Source organism: Rhineura floridana, chromosome 2, assembly GCF_030035675.1.
Source record: "Rhineura floridana isolate rRhiFlo1 chromosome 2, rRhiFlo1.hap2, whole genome shotgun sequence".
Taxonomy (NCBI): domain Eukaryota; kingdom Metazoa; phylum Chordata; class Lepidosauria; order Squamata; family Rhineuridae; genus Rhineura; species Rhineura floridana.
The window spans coordinates 98,606,069-98,620,150 of record NC_084481.1 but is presented as its reverse complement, the minus strand read 5'-3'; the positions used below and the strand labels follow the sequence as shown (position 1 = coordinate 98,620,150).

General features: G+C 41.3%; 1 protein-coding gene across 4 annotated transcripts in view; it reads left to right on the top strand.

Annotated features, from left to right (window-relative positions):
- The first annotated feature begins 21 nt into the window (after positions 1–21).
- Positions 22–14,082, top strand: part of CBLIF (cobalamin binding intrinsic factor) — a 29,992-nt gene continuing 15,931 nt past the window's right edge. For 3 of the 4 annotated variants that reach the window (XM_061609716.1, XM_061609715.1, XM_061609714.1), the window contains exons 1-2: positions 3,515–3,688; positions 11,333–11,524. In XM_061609716.1, the coding sequence (XP_061465700.1) occupies positions 3,631–3,688; positions 11,333–11,524 (250 nt within the window). In that variant the 5' untranslated portion in view covers positions 3,515–3,630. Of the gene's footprint in view, positions 174–590; positions 672–3,514; positions 3,689–11,332; positions 11,525–14,082 lie in introns of those variants that run through there. The other variant, XM_061609717.1, reaches the window with a different exon arrangement.

Sequence of the window (14,082 nt, the reverse complement as noted above, 5' to 3'; positions counted from 1 at the left end):
TATAAACTGTCTGCAAAAGTGCACCAGAGCATCTTTTCTTAGCAATTTGATATGTCAAACTTTGTGATTCTTCCATTCTCAATGAACAAATGAGGGAATATTTAGTCATATACTTACATATCACATGCAACCTCTTGGTTGGCCAATGTAATCTTATTCATGTTTCCTGAGAAGTAAGGCTGCAATCCTATCTTACTTGGGAGTAAAGCCTATTGGGAGGAAGGGTCCATTCTTTATTATTAATGATCACAAGGATCCATACAAAATATAAAAACATTTATAACATTTCAGTTTACAATTCCGAATCTAATCGTATTTTAATTTAAAAGTATTATATCGTATCCTCATAATATTAAAAATTAAAACTCTGTAAAGACTCTTTCCTTTTTAATATTGCTATTACAGCAAATTTTGCTACCTCCCATGTAATTTCTTTCTTATGGTCAGACAGTAAATAATCTATTCGTGCAACATCAGAATTTAAAATTTGGTTGTCTAAAAGCGGTGTAATAAGGTGCGATCTGGGTTGATCATATAGAGGACAGTATAATAAAACATGGACATTCGTTTCAATTTATCTTCTTTCACAGGGGCAAAGGCGATCAATATATGGAGTCTTATTATATCGATCCTCCAGTACCGCTGAAGGGAGGACATCACATCTAATCCAGGTAAATGCTTTTCTATATTTGGGTATATTAAGATTAGTTAGGTAAGGCATCGGAAGATATGGACTGGCATTATATCTATATTTCTTCGCCATTTCTCGATGAGTTTGTAAGTCGATATCTCTGATACGTTGTCTGATATTTATCCTTGCCGACTCGTATCCCATCTGTCTTATTATTTGCATGGTAAAGCCAAGATGTTGAAGTTTATCTATAATTATAGTGTTCCATATTGACTTAAAGTTATCCTCAAGAATGTGAGGTGCTAAACCTTGAGGTTCAAAATATAATTTTAGCCAATAATTAATCCTCAATATCCAAATAATTGATTCTATGAATTGTACTCCAATTTCTAGTCGTATAAGGCTATTAGGGACACATGTAGGTAATGCCATAATGGACCGTATAAAGGAGGTTTGTAACAGGGACGAAGGGTCAGAGATCAATCTAATTAATTAATTGTCAGTATAGATATAGAATCTAATGGGACTAGTCGACATGGTTAGGATTACAGCCCAAGTCTGTGTTCAATGGGACTTACTCCCTAGTAAGTGGGTATAGGATTGAAGCAATACAGTACCTAAATGTGTCTTCTCAGAAGTAAGTCCCACTGAGTTAAATAAGCTTATTCTCAGGTAAGTATGTGTATGTGATCTTAATCTTGAACAGCTGTTGAGAAGTCAAATCTGTGTGAGTCATGGGAAATGTGGATTGTTAAGGGTGCTGGGAATTTGTAGCTCTGTGAGGGGGGGAAACAGTTCCCTGGATTTTTTGAGTTAAGTCATGTGCCTCAAATGTGTAGTGTAGATCTGCCCTAAGACAAAGAGGATTCTTCTGTTTCTTCAGTTTTTTCTACCATATTTGCTTCTTGTCCTTGAGTGTAGAATTTTGTGCAAATTAGGAGTTAGGTTACACTTTAATTTCTTTACTATCATTATTTTATATTCAAAGATTTCAATTTACTTTAGTAGCATGAAATAATATCTTATTTTCATCTTTTGTGACTCAAAATACTGTGACCAATAAACATGCTTTTGCAAACCCTCATAATCTAAACCTAAGCATTTACCTAGAAGTAAGCCCTATTGATTTTAATAGGCCTTACTTCCAAGTAGGAATGTTTAGGATTGTGGCTTGTAGCAATGTGTATGTAGTATGCTCTTCTATCCTGCATTAACTAATAGTCTGTGCATATGCAAGTTTTCTCATTCTGATTTGTTCAATGGAGCTTGCTCCCAATAGCACAGGTAGCTATACAGGCTTTATTGCTGGGGTAAGGTGCGTGTGGCCCTCCAAAATGTTGCTAGACTACAACTTCCATCATCCCTCACCATTGGCCATGCTGGCTGGGGCAGATGGAAGTTGGAGTCCAACAACATCTGGAAAATTAAATGGAGATTCAGTTCCATGTGCATGTGCCATGTACTTGCCTACAATCATATACCAATTATGTGCTCAGGTGGTCTACCACTCTTGTGCAGTTGTATACCCATCACATGTTCACACACATCCATTCAGCATTTGTTTATGAAGTGATTGTCCATTGAGAATTCCTCTGTTCTTACAAATGGTTCTGTAAGTGATGTGAGCCCTGTAAGCCTTCCTCCTTATCTAGCTCCCCTTCACTTATGTGCCCAACTGGAACAGTGGGGAAGGCATGTGAAACTTCTGTTCCTACCTGGAGAACATAAATGTGGTGAAGAACAAGGCAGTGTCATGTATTTTTGACACCTGAGGCTAAGGAACAGTGCTGCTGACTCAGAGCCACTGCCTTGTCTAAACCACTTTTATCAGTAGCTAGAGGGCGAGGAAGAGAGGAGCAGGGGAATCAGATCAAGGTCTCCTCCTCCACCATCCACTGAAATGGCCTGCTAATGTCCCACTGCCAACTTCCCTTTTCTCTGTTCAGTGCACTCCAGCTGTGTACATGCTATATGTTTAAAGCACATTAAAAACATGTTTCCCCACCAAAGAATCCTGGGAATTGTGGGCTGTTCAGATTGTTGGAAATTGTAGCTCCCAGAATTACGTGTGTATGTGGGGAAGTTAGATGTGCTTTAAATTGCTTTAAATATATGGTGTGTAACTGTGTATGCAGTAGGGATGGAAGGATCTGTCAGTTTCGGTTCTCTCAGTTTCTCATTTTTCCAGTCTTAAATTCAGTTCGCCTTCCTACAGCAATTTGCATTTTTTAAAATTCTCATGAAAATTCATCAGCATTCTAATGCAAATTTCTCCTGATAAACATATTTTTGTATACAGTTTTGACTAATGTACACATTTTTGCAAGCAATTTCTCCTAATGCATTTTTATATATGTTCACTACTATATTCACTACTGTATTTTATGCAAATTTCCCCCTAATATTTGCATTTTTGTAAACATGGTTTGGGTGGAAAACTGCATCACAAAATTTGGATAAGTGCAACTTTTGAAGGATGGTTGTATTTTGGTTCACGTATTGTTTCAGAAAGTGCAAATTTGATAGATCCGGCTTTCAGTGCAAACTGAATAGAATTTCTCCTCCATCTGTAGTATGCGCTTTTGCCTCTGAGCTGGCAACTGAGGTAGGGCCCATTTGGCCCAGCTGCTGCCATTTGTTTATCCTCATTTTACTATAAGTAGAACAGGATTTTTTTTAATCCTCTGAGTAAACACATACACAGAGCAATGTGGGGCGGGATAAATTTTAATGTTTCTGAGCACCCTTCTTCCAGTTTCTCCTATAGGCTGAAGGCAGACCTCACAATCACAGTTGAGTCAATCTGTACTTTCCTGTAGGGCAGGGACACATGTTTACACATTACTGGGCATTGCTCAATATCTTTTTCTTGTTATGGGGAAGCAACAGGGTAAGGGAGGAGTCCCTTATGTCCCTACTTCTCTGTTGCTGCTAAGTTCTTGGCTCTGCTGCTCACATCTCAAGAGCAATCAAGAGGCAAAGACTGCATCTGAACAACAATGAGGCCTCTGCTGGGTTTGGTGTTCCTGCTTCTCATCCAAGGCTGCCTTGCCTGTGGTGAGTAGGAAAAAACTGGGCACTGTTACTTGAATTGCAGTTTCTTTAGATCATAATTCCTGACCATTGGCCATGCTGCCTGGGGCTGGTGGGAGTTGGAGTCTAGCAACATCTGGAAAGCGGCATGTTCCCCATCCCTGCTCTATTATCTATCATATGACCTCAGGGCAGGGACTGTAGACAGATGATACTTCTATAGGTAATACATTGGTTGGCACTGTTGTTATATGCCTTCAAGTTGATTATGGCCATCCTATGAATCTTATATGTATATGTGTGTGTGTGTGTTTTCATGGTAAGAGGTATTCAGAGGTGGCTTACCATTGCTTTCCTCTAAGCCTACGGCACCTGGTATTCCCAGGCAGCCTGATCCTGCTTAGCTTCCGAGATTGGGCATGTTTAGGGTAGTATGGCTGTAGGCTTGGTTGGCACTATATACCTTTAATATGTTGTTTTTTTAAATTATTTATTTACAATATTTATACATAGTCCTTTTATCCCATTATTTCATGGTAGTTTTCAACAACAGCAATAGTTTGTTAAATTCTGTAGCGTAATCCTTCCTCTGTGCCTCTTATTTTGGACATATATAAAGCATCATTTACGCTTTTCACATATTTTGTTATTGGATGAAAAATGCAAATGGTCCAGCAACAGGGAGGCTCCCAAAATAAATTTGGCACAACTAAAGTCTGTAGAAGGATGCAAAATCAGATGTATTTGTTTTGAAATATGTTGAGCTGGGTTCTTAAATAAATTCATCTCCACATACCTAGTTGTGTTGCTCTTAATTGATACTATGCAGTTTGTCTGTAGCATACGTGTATGAGAAGTTATCCCTGGGTGATTTAGCAATAATTCTGAGATTTCAAGGAAAGCCACAGCTACAGAGACAAGAATGATGGTTTTAAGATTTAAATTATCAATTTCTGATTAGGGACGGGTTAGATATCAGCTCACCAAAGTCCAATCCAGAACTTAAAAAACAAACACCAGAAGTCCACTCCAGAATAGGTGAAATGAGGTGAGAATCCCTGTGCATGCATGTATCTTGGAAAAGAGAGAAAGATAGAGAAATCTATCTTGTTAAGCCCTTTCCTCCTGCTGCTTCCAGGGTTGCCAGCTTTTTAAAATTGGTTTCTACTCTTGTGCTTTTAACAGCAACTTAATCTGCAGATTTTAGCAGAAGTTGTGATAATGACAGCCTCTATGCCATTAGCAGTTTTATGTGCTGATTTGTTCAATCAAGCTGTTGTTTGAGACACAGAAGTAGGCCAGGCTAGATTTTTCAGGTCAGCTAGCAACCCTAGCTGCGGCTATTTTACAAGGAAGTAACAGGATACAAAATAGCTATTGCTACAGATCATCTTTTGGCTTAGGAACATAATGTATTTTCCCAATTGCTTTATTATTGTTACATTCACCCCAGTTCTCCATGTGATAGGAAATTCCAGGAGTGCAGCACTTATCCCTGCTTGGAAGCCATTGAAAGTTTATTGGCATTTTATACTATTTGTTTATTTTTACCAATATGCAGCTTGAGCATAGGTAGAGGTACATCTTAAACATTCCAACAGACATCCAAAGTCAACTGTTCCAGCATCTGACAGATGGCGTCGCAAATGCTGTCAGCTTGCAGAGCCCAGACTCAGCCTACAAGTCACTATCTTAAAAATGAAGAGACTGAACTTAAGGGAAAGTATCTAAGAATTATTTCCTGTAGAAACACATTGCTGGACTGATCAGGTATTGCCCCATGTCCAGAGATGCAACCCAGACTGTCACTATTTTGCAGAAGGGATTCAAGCACATGTAGGAAATTTAGGTTTGTGTAACTTACGTGTTCTGCTGCCCTTGTGCAACAATTCGACTTTTTAAAAAAGCATACTTTTTCAGTTAGGAAAGTGAAAGGGAAATGCACTGAATTGTGTGAGATGAAAGAATGATCAACGGGAAGACATATAAACATCCCGCAGCCAAATCAGGATGAATGCTCAATAAAGACCAGAGAAAGTCCTAACCTCTGCATAAACGTTGGGTTTGTCCACATCTAAGCATTATTTTGCTATTAATCCACTTCCCCCCATTCAAATCAGACCAGAGTAGACCATACTGTATTCAAATCAAGTATTTGAACGTGTATACGAGATACAACTTTCGCCTTTCCCATTCATACCAGTACACAGTTCATTTTGTGTTTGTCCCTACCTTCTAATTTGTTGATCCTATTATGCTGATTAAATATGGAAAGAACATTCCCTGCAGATAGCTACATGTGCACCTCATTTAAAAAAAAAAATCCCTGCCCAAGACGTTTTATGCAAATCTGAGGGATCAAATGAAAAGCTCCTCCAGTGGAAATAGTTCAGAGCAGGGAAGAAAACAAAAGGAATGAAAGTAATTGTAAATTCTCAGCACAGCCTTTCAGATTGCTTCAATATACAGTGTCTCATATAGAATTTTTTTAATGTGGCTTTCTTGAGCATTTTTCTAATTTTGTGCAAATACATTTATATGGCTCTGCTCCATTCATGGGAAATAGTTACAAGGAGAGCTGGAAAAGAAATGAAAGCACTGAAAAAGTAGTGGGCATGGAAAGGGGAGTAGCATAAAGTGACGATTGATCCACCCACCCACCCAAAAATGCAAAAATAAATACTCTGTGACCCTGAGTGGAGCAGTCTGGAGCCTGATTTTCCCCAATTTATTGGATTATCCCTGTATCGGATAAATCTGAACGTACAGAAGAAATGTATCGAATGGTGTTGCTTGCGGGTAACATCATGTCTACTACACAAATTAAACAGGAATGCAAACAGTTGTAAACACAGTAAATTCTGGTGTGGACTAGTCCGTTATTGAGCATTCATTCTGATTTGCTTGCATCAGCAGATTGCCTGGAAGAGCCCTATTCCCAACACTTGCAGAAACCTGATAGGAAACACAGCACCCTATGGTCAGGACCCCTTCATAATTGGAATAATAGAATAGGTAATTTCTATGATTAATCTGAGACACGACTATCCCCCACTCCCACCTCAGTGACTCCAATATATGTTCCAAACGCTGAGGCTACGCTCTGAAACTTGAAGACCAAACTAGATGAGCTTACAGAAGATCCATGATCACATCTGCACAGTTATTAAAAATGGCAAATGCAGGTGTTCCTCCCCTCCCCCCCAATCCCAATTAAAATTGGGACAATGGTGCTGGGTGAGGGCAGTTAACCCTTTCCCTCACTTGCTGTTTTTGCTGATGTTCTTCCTTTTCGGCTGCTATTTGCCTTCACGTGTGATGGAGGACACGGTCCCATTGCTACTGCTGAAGTAAGAAGATGCAACTATCAATCTAGTTGTTGATGATAATTATTAAATTTAAATCCTGCCCTTCCTCCCAGAAGGAGCCACAAACACTAAAAATGTATTTAAAACATCTGTAAAAACAAAACATATTTAAAACAAAATTAAAAATACATCTTTAAAACATCTTTTTAAAAATCTAAAAACAATTCCAGCACAGATGCAGACTGGGAAAAGGTCTCTACTTAAAAGGCTTCCTGAAAGAGGAAGGTTGGCTTCTATTTATGGCTGCCATCTTTTCTCTCACCTCGGGCAGCAAAATGCCTTGGGCCACCCTAGAGATTTCCTGTGTTTATCGCATGAAGTGCTGTTTCTGTTCCGCTCCAGTTCGGCTTCCAACAAAACTGTGTTGTTCATGTTGCTATCCATAGTGATGGAATTTTACATATTCCACACTATTCATTTCAATGCAAAGGAAACACAATGCAAATGGGTAGTGTATGTAATCAGTTATCCTTTGTGGACTTAAAACAGTATCAGTAAATGCCAATTCAATTTGCTGGACTAATTTCCATTGCAGACATGGAACAAATAAGCAAAAATTGGCTCCTGTTTCCAATTCCATCAGAATTCTCTGACATCCCTAGATGAGCCCTGATGGCAGGTAGGCTAATGAAGGCTAAACAAAAATGAAAGGGGAAAAAATCCACGTTAGTTTGAGCGGCTAACTAAAGTCCAGGGAATTATTTGTATGAATAAAGCGGCATTTGAATGTCTCAAGGGAAAACAATGAGACAGTCATCAACAGATATAAGACTGTAATCTGAAACTAAATTTACAGTTCAGTCCTATTTGTGACTAATCAGAACTAAGTACAATTCAGTTCAAAGAGGCATAATCCCAGGTATGTGTATATCAAATTGCAGATAAATCCCTAGTAAGTTATATTAGTGGGATTTAATTCTGAGTAAACATTCATAGGATGGTGCTGCATGTCCATAATGATATTAATAGCAATAATTGCTTTAAAAGGAGAAATACAAAAGAAAAAAGAAAAAGGGCACAGCATGAAAATGAAACGGAAGCAAAATAATTACAACTAACTTCTTACCATTGGGGCAGAATCAGGGCTAAGTAATGCAAGGATAAGTGTCACCTTGCATTCCACAGAGGTTCAATGAGTATAAACGTTTGGAGGATACATTCATTTAAATTCATTCAAAGTGGTTTACAACCCATGTAAAATAAACAAATTGCAGATTAAGGGACTGGATCCTTCCAGACTAAGGTTGATATTCAGTGCTAGTTCTACCCAAAGTAGACCTATTGAAGTTGAAAGACATGGCTAAATTAGATTCATTAATTTCAGTGGCTCTACTCTGAGTAGGACTGAGAATACTATGAATACAATGCTAAATTAGTTTCATTTCCATTGAAATCAATGGGAATTTAGTTATCTCATGACTAACATCCAATTGATTTCTATGGAAATTAAGCTCAAGTAATTTAATTTAGAATCCAACCCTAAAAGCATACTCACCAGGCAGGGAAACTGAGTCCAGAGGGGATTGTGGATTGTCCTGTCGGTACCATCCCAGAGTGTGGAGCTACTGAAGGACAATCTCGATTGGGAAGGATCTCATTTCTCCCTGGCCTTCATGATTCATGAATTCTCATGGCTTCCTGTTTCTCTCCCTCCACCCTAACATGATGCCATCTCCCTCTTGAGTTGTGGAAGAAAGACAGCCTTCACCCACTGAGAGGAAATGAACTTCTCCTTGTGGGTCAAAAGCAGCTAGTCAATCTAGTTTGTTTACTGTAGGAATTCTCCTTCCCTATTTGGTTTCAGAGGCATTAATGCAATGAACATAATCAAGATAAGCGAGGCAAGATTATGTTATAGAGCAGATATATGTATATATATATATATATATATATATATCTGGAGGCAATACTGAGCTAGGTGAACCAACAGTCTGACACAGTATAAGGCAGTTTCCTGAGTTCCTGTGTTCTTCCTAATAAGGTTAGGTCAGGTGTTCTTATATTTAGGTTTAACTTTGATTCTATTCCTAACCATTTGTTGTTGTTTTTAATAGGACTGTGCATAGCCCTCCCAATCTGCCCCATGGCCCCAGTCTGGGCGGGAAAAGCAACTACCTTCTCCCACAAATAGGTTTCACCTTTTCCCATTTTCTCTCTTCTGTCCCACACACGCCTGCCTCTTTTTTCTGCCCTACACCCCACCCACTGATAGCACCAGATCACTCTGGTCTGCCATACTGACTTGTAGCAATCTGGGGCTATCTCAGTCCAACTCGACTGAAGCCCCAATGCCTCTGAAGAGGCCCAATTTGGCTTGGGCCTTGGCCATATACAGAGCACAGCCCTAGTTGTGGTATTAGTATGGTTCCCCTTTCTAACTTATGTAAATACCTTTCCTCGGTAAAACCTCCGGTTACACATGTGTCGTGGAAAGTTTATGTGAATGCTTCTGAAGGTGCTGTCTTAGAAGTGAACAGATAGTCCCTTTTCTTGTGTATCATCTTATATGCTGTACTCTTACGGGGCATTGATATTTTTACCTACATTATTGTATTTACATCTTTTCTGTTGTACTCCAATATTATTGTTTGGTATAGCACAGTGGGGAGGAGAGCCTGGCTCGAAGTCCAGAGTCTGTGAGTTCAAATCCCCACTCATGTCTCCTGAGTGTCAAGGATCAGCTAAAGATCATCCCCACAGTGAGTGGCTCAGGGTTAGCAGCCATGGGCAAGCTGCATAGTCCCAAGGAGCCCAGTTGTCCCCCAGCTGGAAGATGCGGACAAGAAAGGGGCTGGCTTGTGCAGCTGTGGCAAGCTGAGCAGGCCCTAGCCAGCTGAGGAGGGCTAGCCTTAGAGGGAGGCAATGGTAAACCCCCTCTGAATACCACTTACCATGAAAGCCATAAGTAATTGTTTATAAACCTGATGTGATCTCTCTCTATTTTCACCACTCACAACTGAAGCCAGTATACCATATACCATGATACCTTGAGAGGCTTCAGGGGACCCCAGGGAAACTTGGAGGCTGTTTGATAAGGGGTGGCCTTCTTAAACTTCATCATTCCTTATCTGGTCATGATGAGAACATCAAATGGGTGGTGGTGGAGGGTGTAAGAGCGGGATCTACTTTCTTGTAGCCGGATCTCCCTTCCTCAGGTGGCCAGGGACCCAGAGTGGCTGGATGTGGCCGTCGCACACAATTATACTGCCTACACTGACTGGCAGTGCTGTTCCACGGTTTCAAGCAGTAGTCTCTCCCAGCCCGATCTGGAGATGCCAGGAGTTGAACCTGGGACCTTATGAATGCAGTGCAGATGCTCTGCTACCGAGCTACAACCCTTCTGTAGTTTTGCTGGCTATCTTGTCATCATGGGCCAGCGCCTTGGATCACTGCCTCAGAGCTTGAACCTTCCCCTTTCACACCTCCAAACTGTTGGCAAATGTGTTAAGCATCATTAGTTGGGAACAAAACCAAAGGGTACCACACTAAGGCTGTGAGCACACTAGTCACCTACAGCAAAGTGTTTTCATTGACCACATCTGGATGGAGGTTGATCTACCGATCAGTTGTGAAATCTCTTTGAAGCAAATTTTTTAAAAAACAAAAAACACCCAAGCTGATCCCACTAGGTTTTACAGTAAAAAGGAGAGGGGTTTGACTAGTGTTGTGTGCCCGTTTTCAGGAGAGGTGGAAACGCACTAGAAACGGCAGAAGAGTGAATGTGTCACTATCTTTACTGTTGTGTTGGTTCCAGTGCATCTCTACCTCTCTTTTCTGAAAACAGGGGCACATGATGCTAGTCAAACTCTGCCCCTTCCTACTCAAAAACCTGACTGGATCAGCCTGAGTGCTTTTTTTTTTAATTCAGCTTTAGGTGGATTTCACAACTGACTGGTAGATCAACCTGTTTGTCTTCCAGGTGTTGCCAATGAAAACGCTTTGCTGCAGGCTCAGGCAGAGACAGTGACTGTCCCAACACTTTGCTGTGGTCAGTCCTTAAAGGTCTGAAGTCAATATTGGGGAAGGTAGTGTGGCCAGCAGAGGGCAGAGTAGCTTCAAAATCATTATGGCTGCTTTTCAAGCGGCTAGTGGGCCCACAGCCATTGTGTGAGGGTTTGACTAGTCTAATTGTAAGCAATGGTATGAAATGGATTACTGTATGGGGCCATCTCCTGTTCTCTCTCCAAGATGTGTATTGGGAGAGTGGAGAAGAGGAGGCATGTGGATTCAGTAGTGGAGAAGAGGAGTCATGTGGATTAAATAGGGTTCCCCAAGTGATTAATGTCTTGTTCTCCTTTAGGTGTGAGTGAGGAACAACGCCCTCTTGTGACTGATTTGCTGAATAAGATGATTCAATCAGCCACTGCTCCAGAATCTCTCCCAAACCCCAGTGTCTTGTTGGCTCTTCGCTTGGCTCGCGATCACAACCTGAGCTTTGAGCAAAGGTTGCTAAAGAGGCTTACCGACGATGCAGTAGATAGGGTGAAGACTGGTAAGTGTTTATGATACTCTTGAAAAATAAGGAACTTTATGTGGTGAAAGTACACACACCGAGCTAACTCCATCTGTAGACTCTAGTACAGTTCCATTTCTGGGCAAGGTCCTGGAACGAGTGGTTGCAGGCCAGCTCCAGACACTCTTGGATGAGACCAATTATCTGGATCTATTTCAGTTGGGTTTCAGGCCTGGTTTTGGCACGGAAACAGCCTTAGTTGCCCTGTATGATGACCTTTGTCGGGAGACAGACAGGGGGAGTGTGACTCTGTTGATTCTTCTTGATCTCTCAGCAGCTTTTGATACTATCGACCATGGTATTCTTCTGGGGAGACTAGCTGAGTTGGGAGTAGAAGGTACTGCATTGAGGTGGTTCCACTCCTACTTGGCAGGTCGCCTCCAGAAGGTGGTGCTTGGGGAGCATTACTCGGCACCCTGGACTCTCCAGTATGGGGTTCTGCAGGGGTCAGTTCTGTCCCTCATGCTGTTCAACATCTACATGAAACTGTTGGGTGCGGTCATCCGGAGCTTTGGAGTGCATTGCCATCAGTATGCTGATGACATGCAGCTCTATTTCTCCTTTTAATCTTCTTCAGGTGAGGCTGTCAATGTGCTGAACTGATGCCTGGCTGCCACAATGGACTGGATGAGGGCTAATAAACTGCGGCTCAATCCAGACAAAGACTGAGATGCTGTTAGTGGGTGGTTCTTCTGACCAGATGGTAGATGTCCAACATGTCCTGGATGGGGTTGCACTCCCCCTGAAGGAGCAGGTTCATAGCTTGGGGGTTCTCCTAGAACCATCTCTGTCACTTGAGGCTCAGGTAGCCTCGGTGGCATGGAGTGCCTTCTACCAACTTCAGTTGGTGGCCCAACTATGTCCCTATCTGGACAGGGATAACCTGGCTTCAGTTGTCTATGTTCTGGTAACCTCCAGATTAGATTACTGCAATGCACTCTACATGGGGCTGCCTTTGAAGACGGTTCAGAAACTGCAGCTTGTGCAAAATGCAGCAGCCAGATTGGTAACAGGGACCAGACGGTCCGAACATATAAAACCGATTCTGGCCTGCTTGTATTGGCTGCCTGTATGTTTCCGAGCTCAATTCAAGGTGCTGGTTTTCACCTATAAAGACTTACACGGCTTAGGACCACAATACCTGATGGAACGCCTCTCCCGATACGAACCCACCCGTACACTATGTTCAAGATCAAAGGCCCTCCTCCGGGTGCCTACTCCAAGGGAAGCTCGGAGGGTGGCGACAAGGGAGAGGGCCTTCTCAGTGGTGGCCCCCAAATTATGGAATGATCTCCCTGATGAGGTGCGCCTGGTGCCAACACTGTTATCTTTTCGGCGCCAGGTCAGGACTTTCCTCTTCTCCCAGGCATTTTAGCATGTGTTTTTAAATTGTTTTTATATTGTTTTGAATTTTAAAATTGTGTTTTAAATTGTTTTTAAAATATATTTTTAAATTGTGTATTTGTTTTAATGTTTTTGATTGCTGTAAACCGCCCAGAGAGCTTCGGCTATGGGGCGGTATACAAGTGCAATAAATAAATAATAAATAATATAGCCGTCATCAGCCTATTGCTCTCCAGATGTTTTGGACTACAACTCCCATCAGCCCTAACCAGCTGTTGTGAGCAGTTGTGGTCCAAAATATCTGAAAGGCACTTGGTTGTTAAAGGCTGGTCTTGTAGGTGATAATGACACCAGATTACCTCCAAGGGAAAACTCACTTCACCCGTAATTGCACACAATCACACAATGGAGTAGCAAAACCATAAAAAGGTAAAAAGCAGACTGAATGTAGCCTGTTTCTCACATACCTTTGGAAAGGAAGAAGGACTTGAAGCAGCTTCCACTCTCTCCATCACCATTTTTAAGGCATGAATGGATGCTGAAATGAAAACATGAAATGTTATATATTCATTGCCATCATGATAATGGAAAATGTTGCTAACAATATCCATCATTTTTGCTTCATTCATTATGTTTGTCCACACAACTGCATATTTGGGCAAGACCAGAGTGGCTTGCATAGATACAAAATTGATTGGATGAATGATGTGCCCTGAGAAAGATGGGACATAAATGGGTGAGAATGAGGTCAGGTCCACACCATATATTTAAAGCATATCCAATGCACATTTGAAACACATGACTTCCACCAAAGAGTCATGGGAACTGTAGTTTGTTAAGGGTGCTGGGAATTTGCAGCTCTGTGAGGGGAAAACTACAGTTCCCAGGATACAGTTCCCAGGATGACAATGAAACAATGTGTTCTTCCTCCACTCTGATAGGCAATAAGGGGGAACATGATTGAGATATATATCATTATATGTGGTGTAGAGAAAGTGGACAGGGAAAGGGTTTTCTCCGTCTTTCATAATATTAGAAGCAGGGGCCATCTGAAGAAGCTGAATGTTGATAGATTCAGGACATACAAAAGAAAGTACTACTTCACACAGTGCATAACCTTCTGCAAGATGTGGTGATGGCCACCAAATTGGATAGCTTTACAAGATGGAGAATAAGGCTATGACTACTAGCCA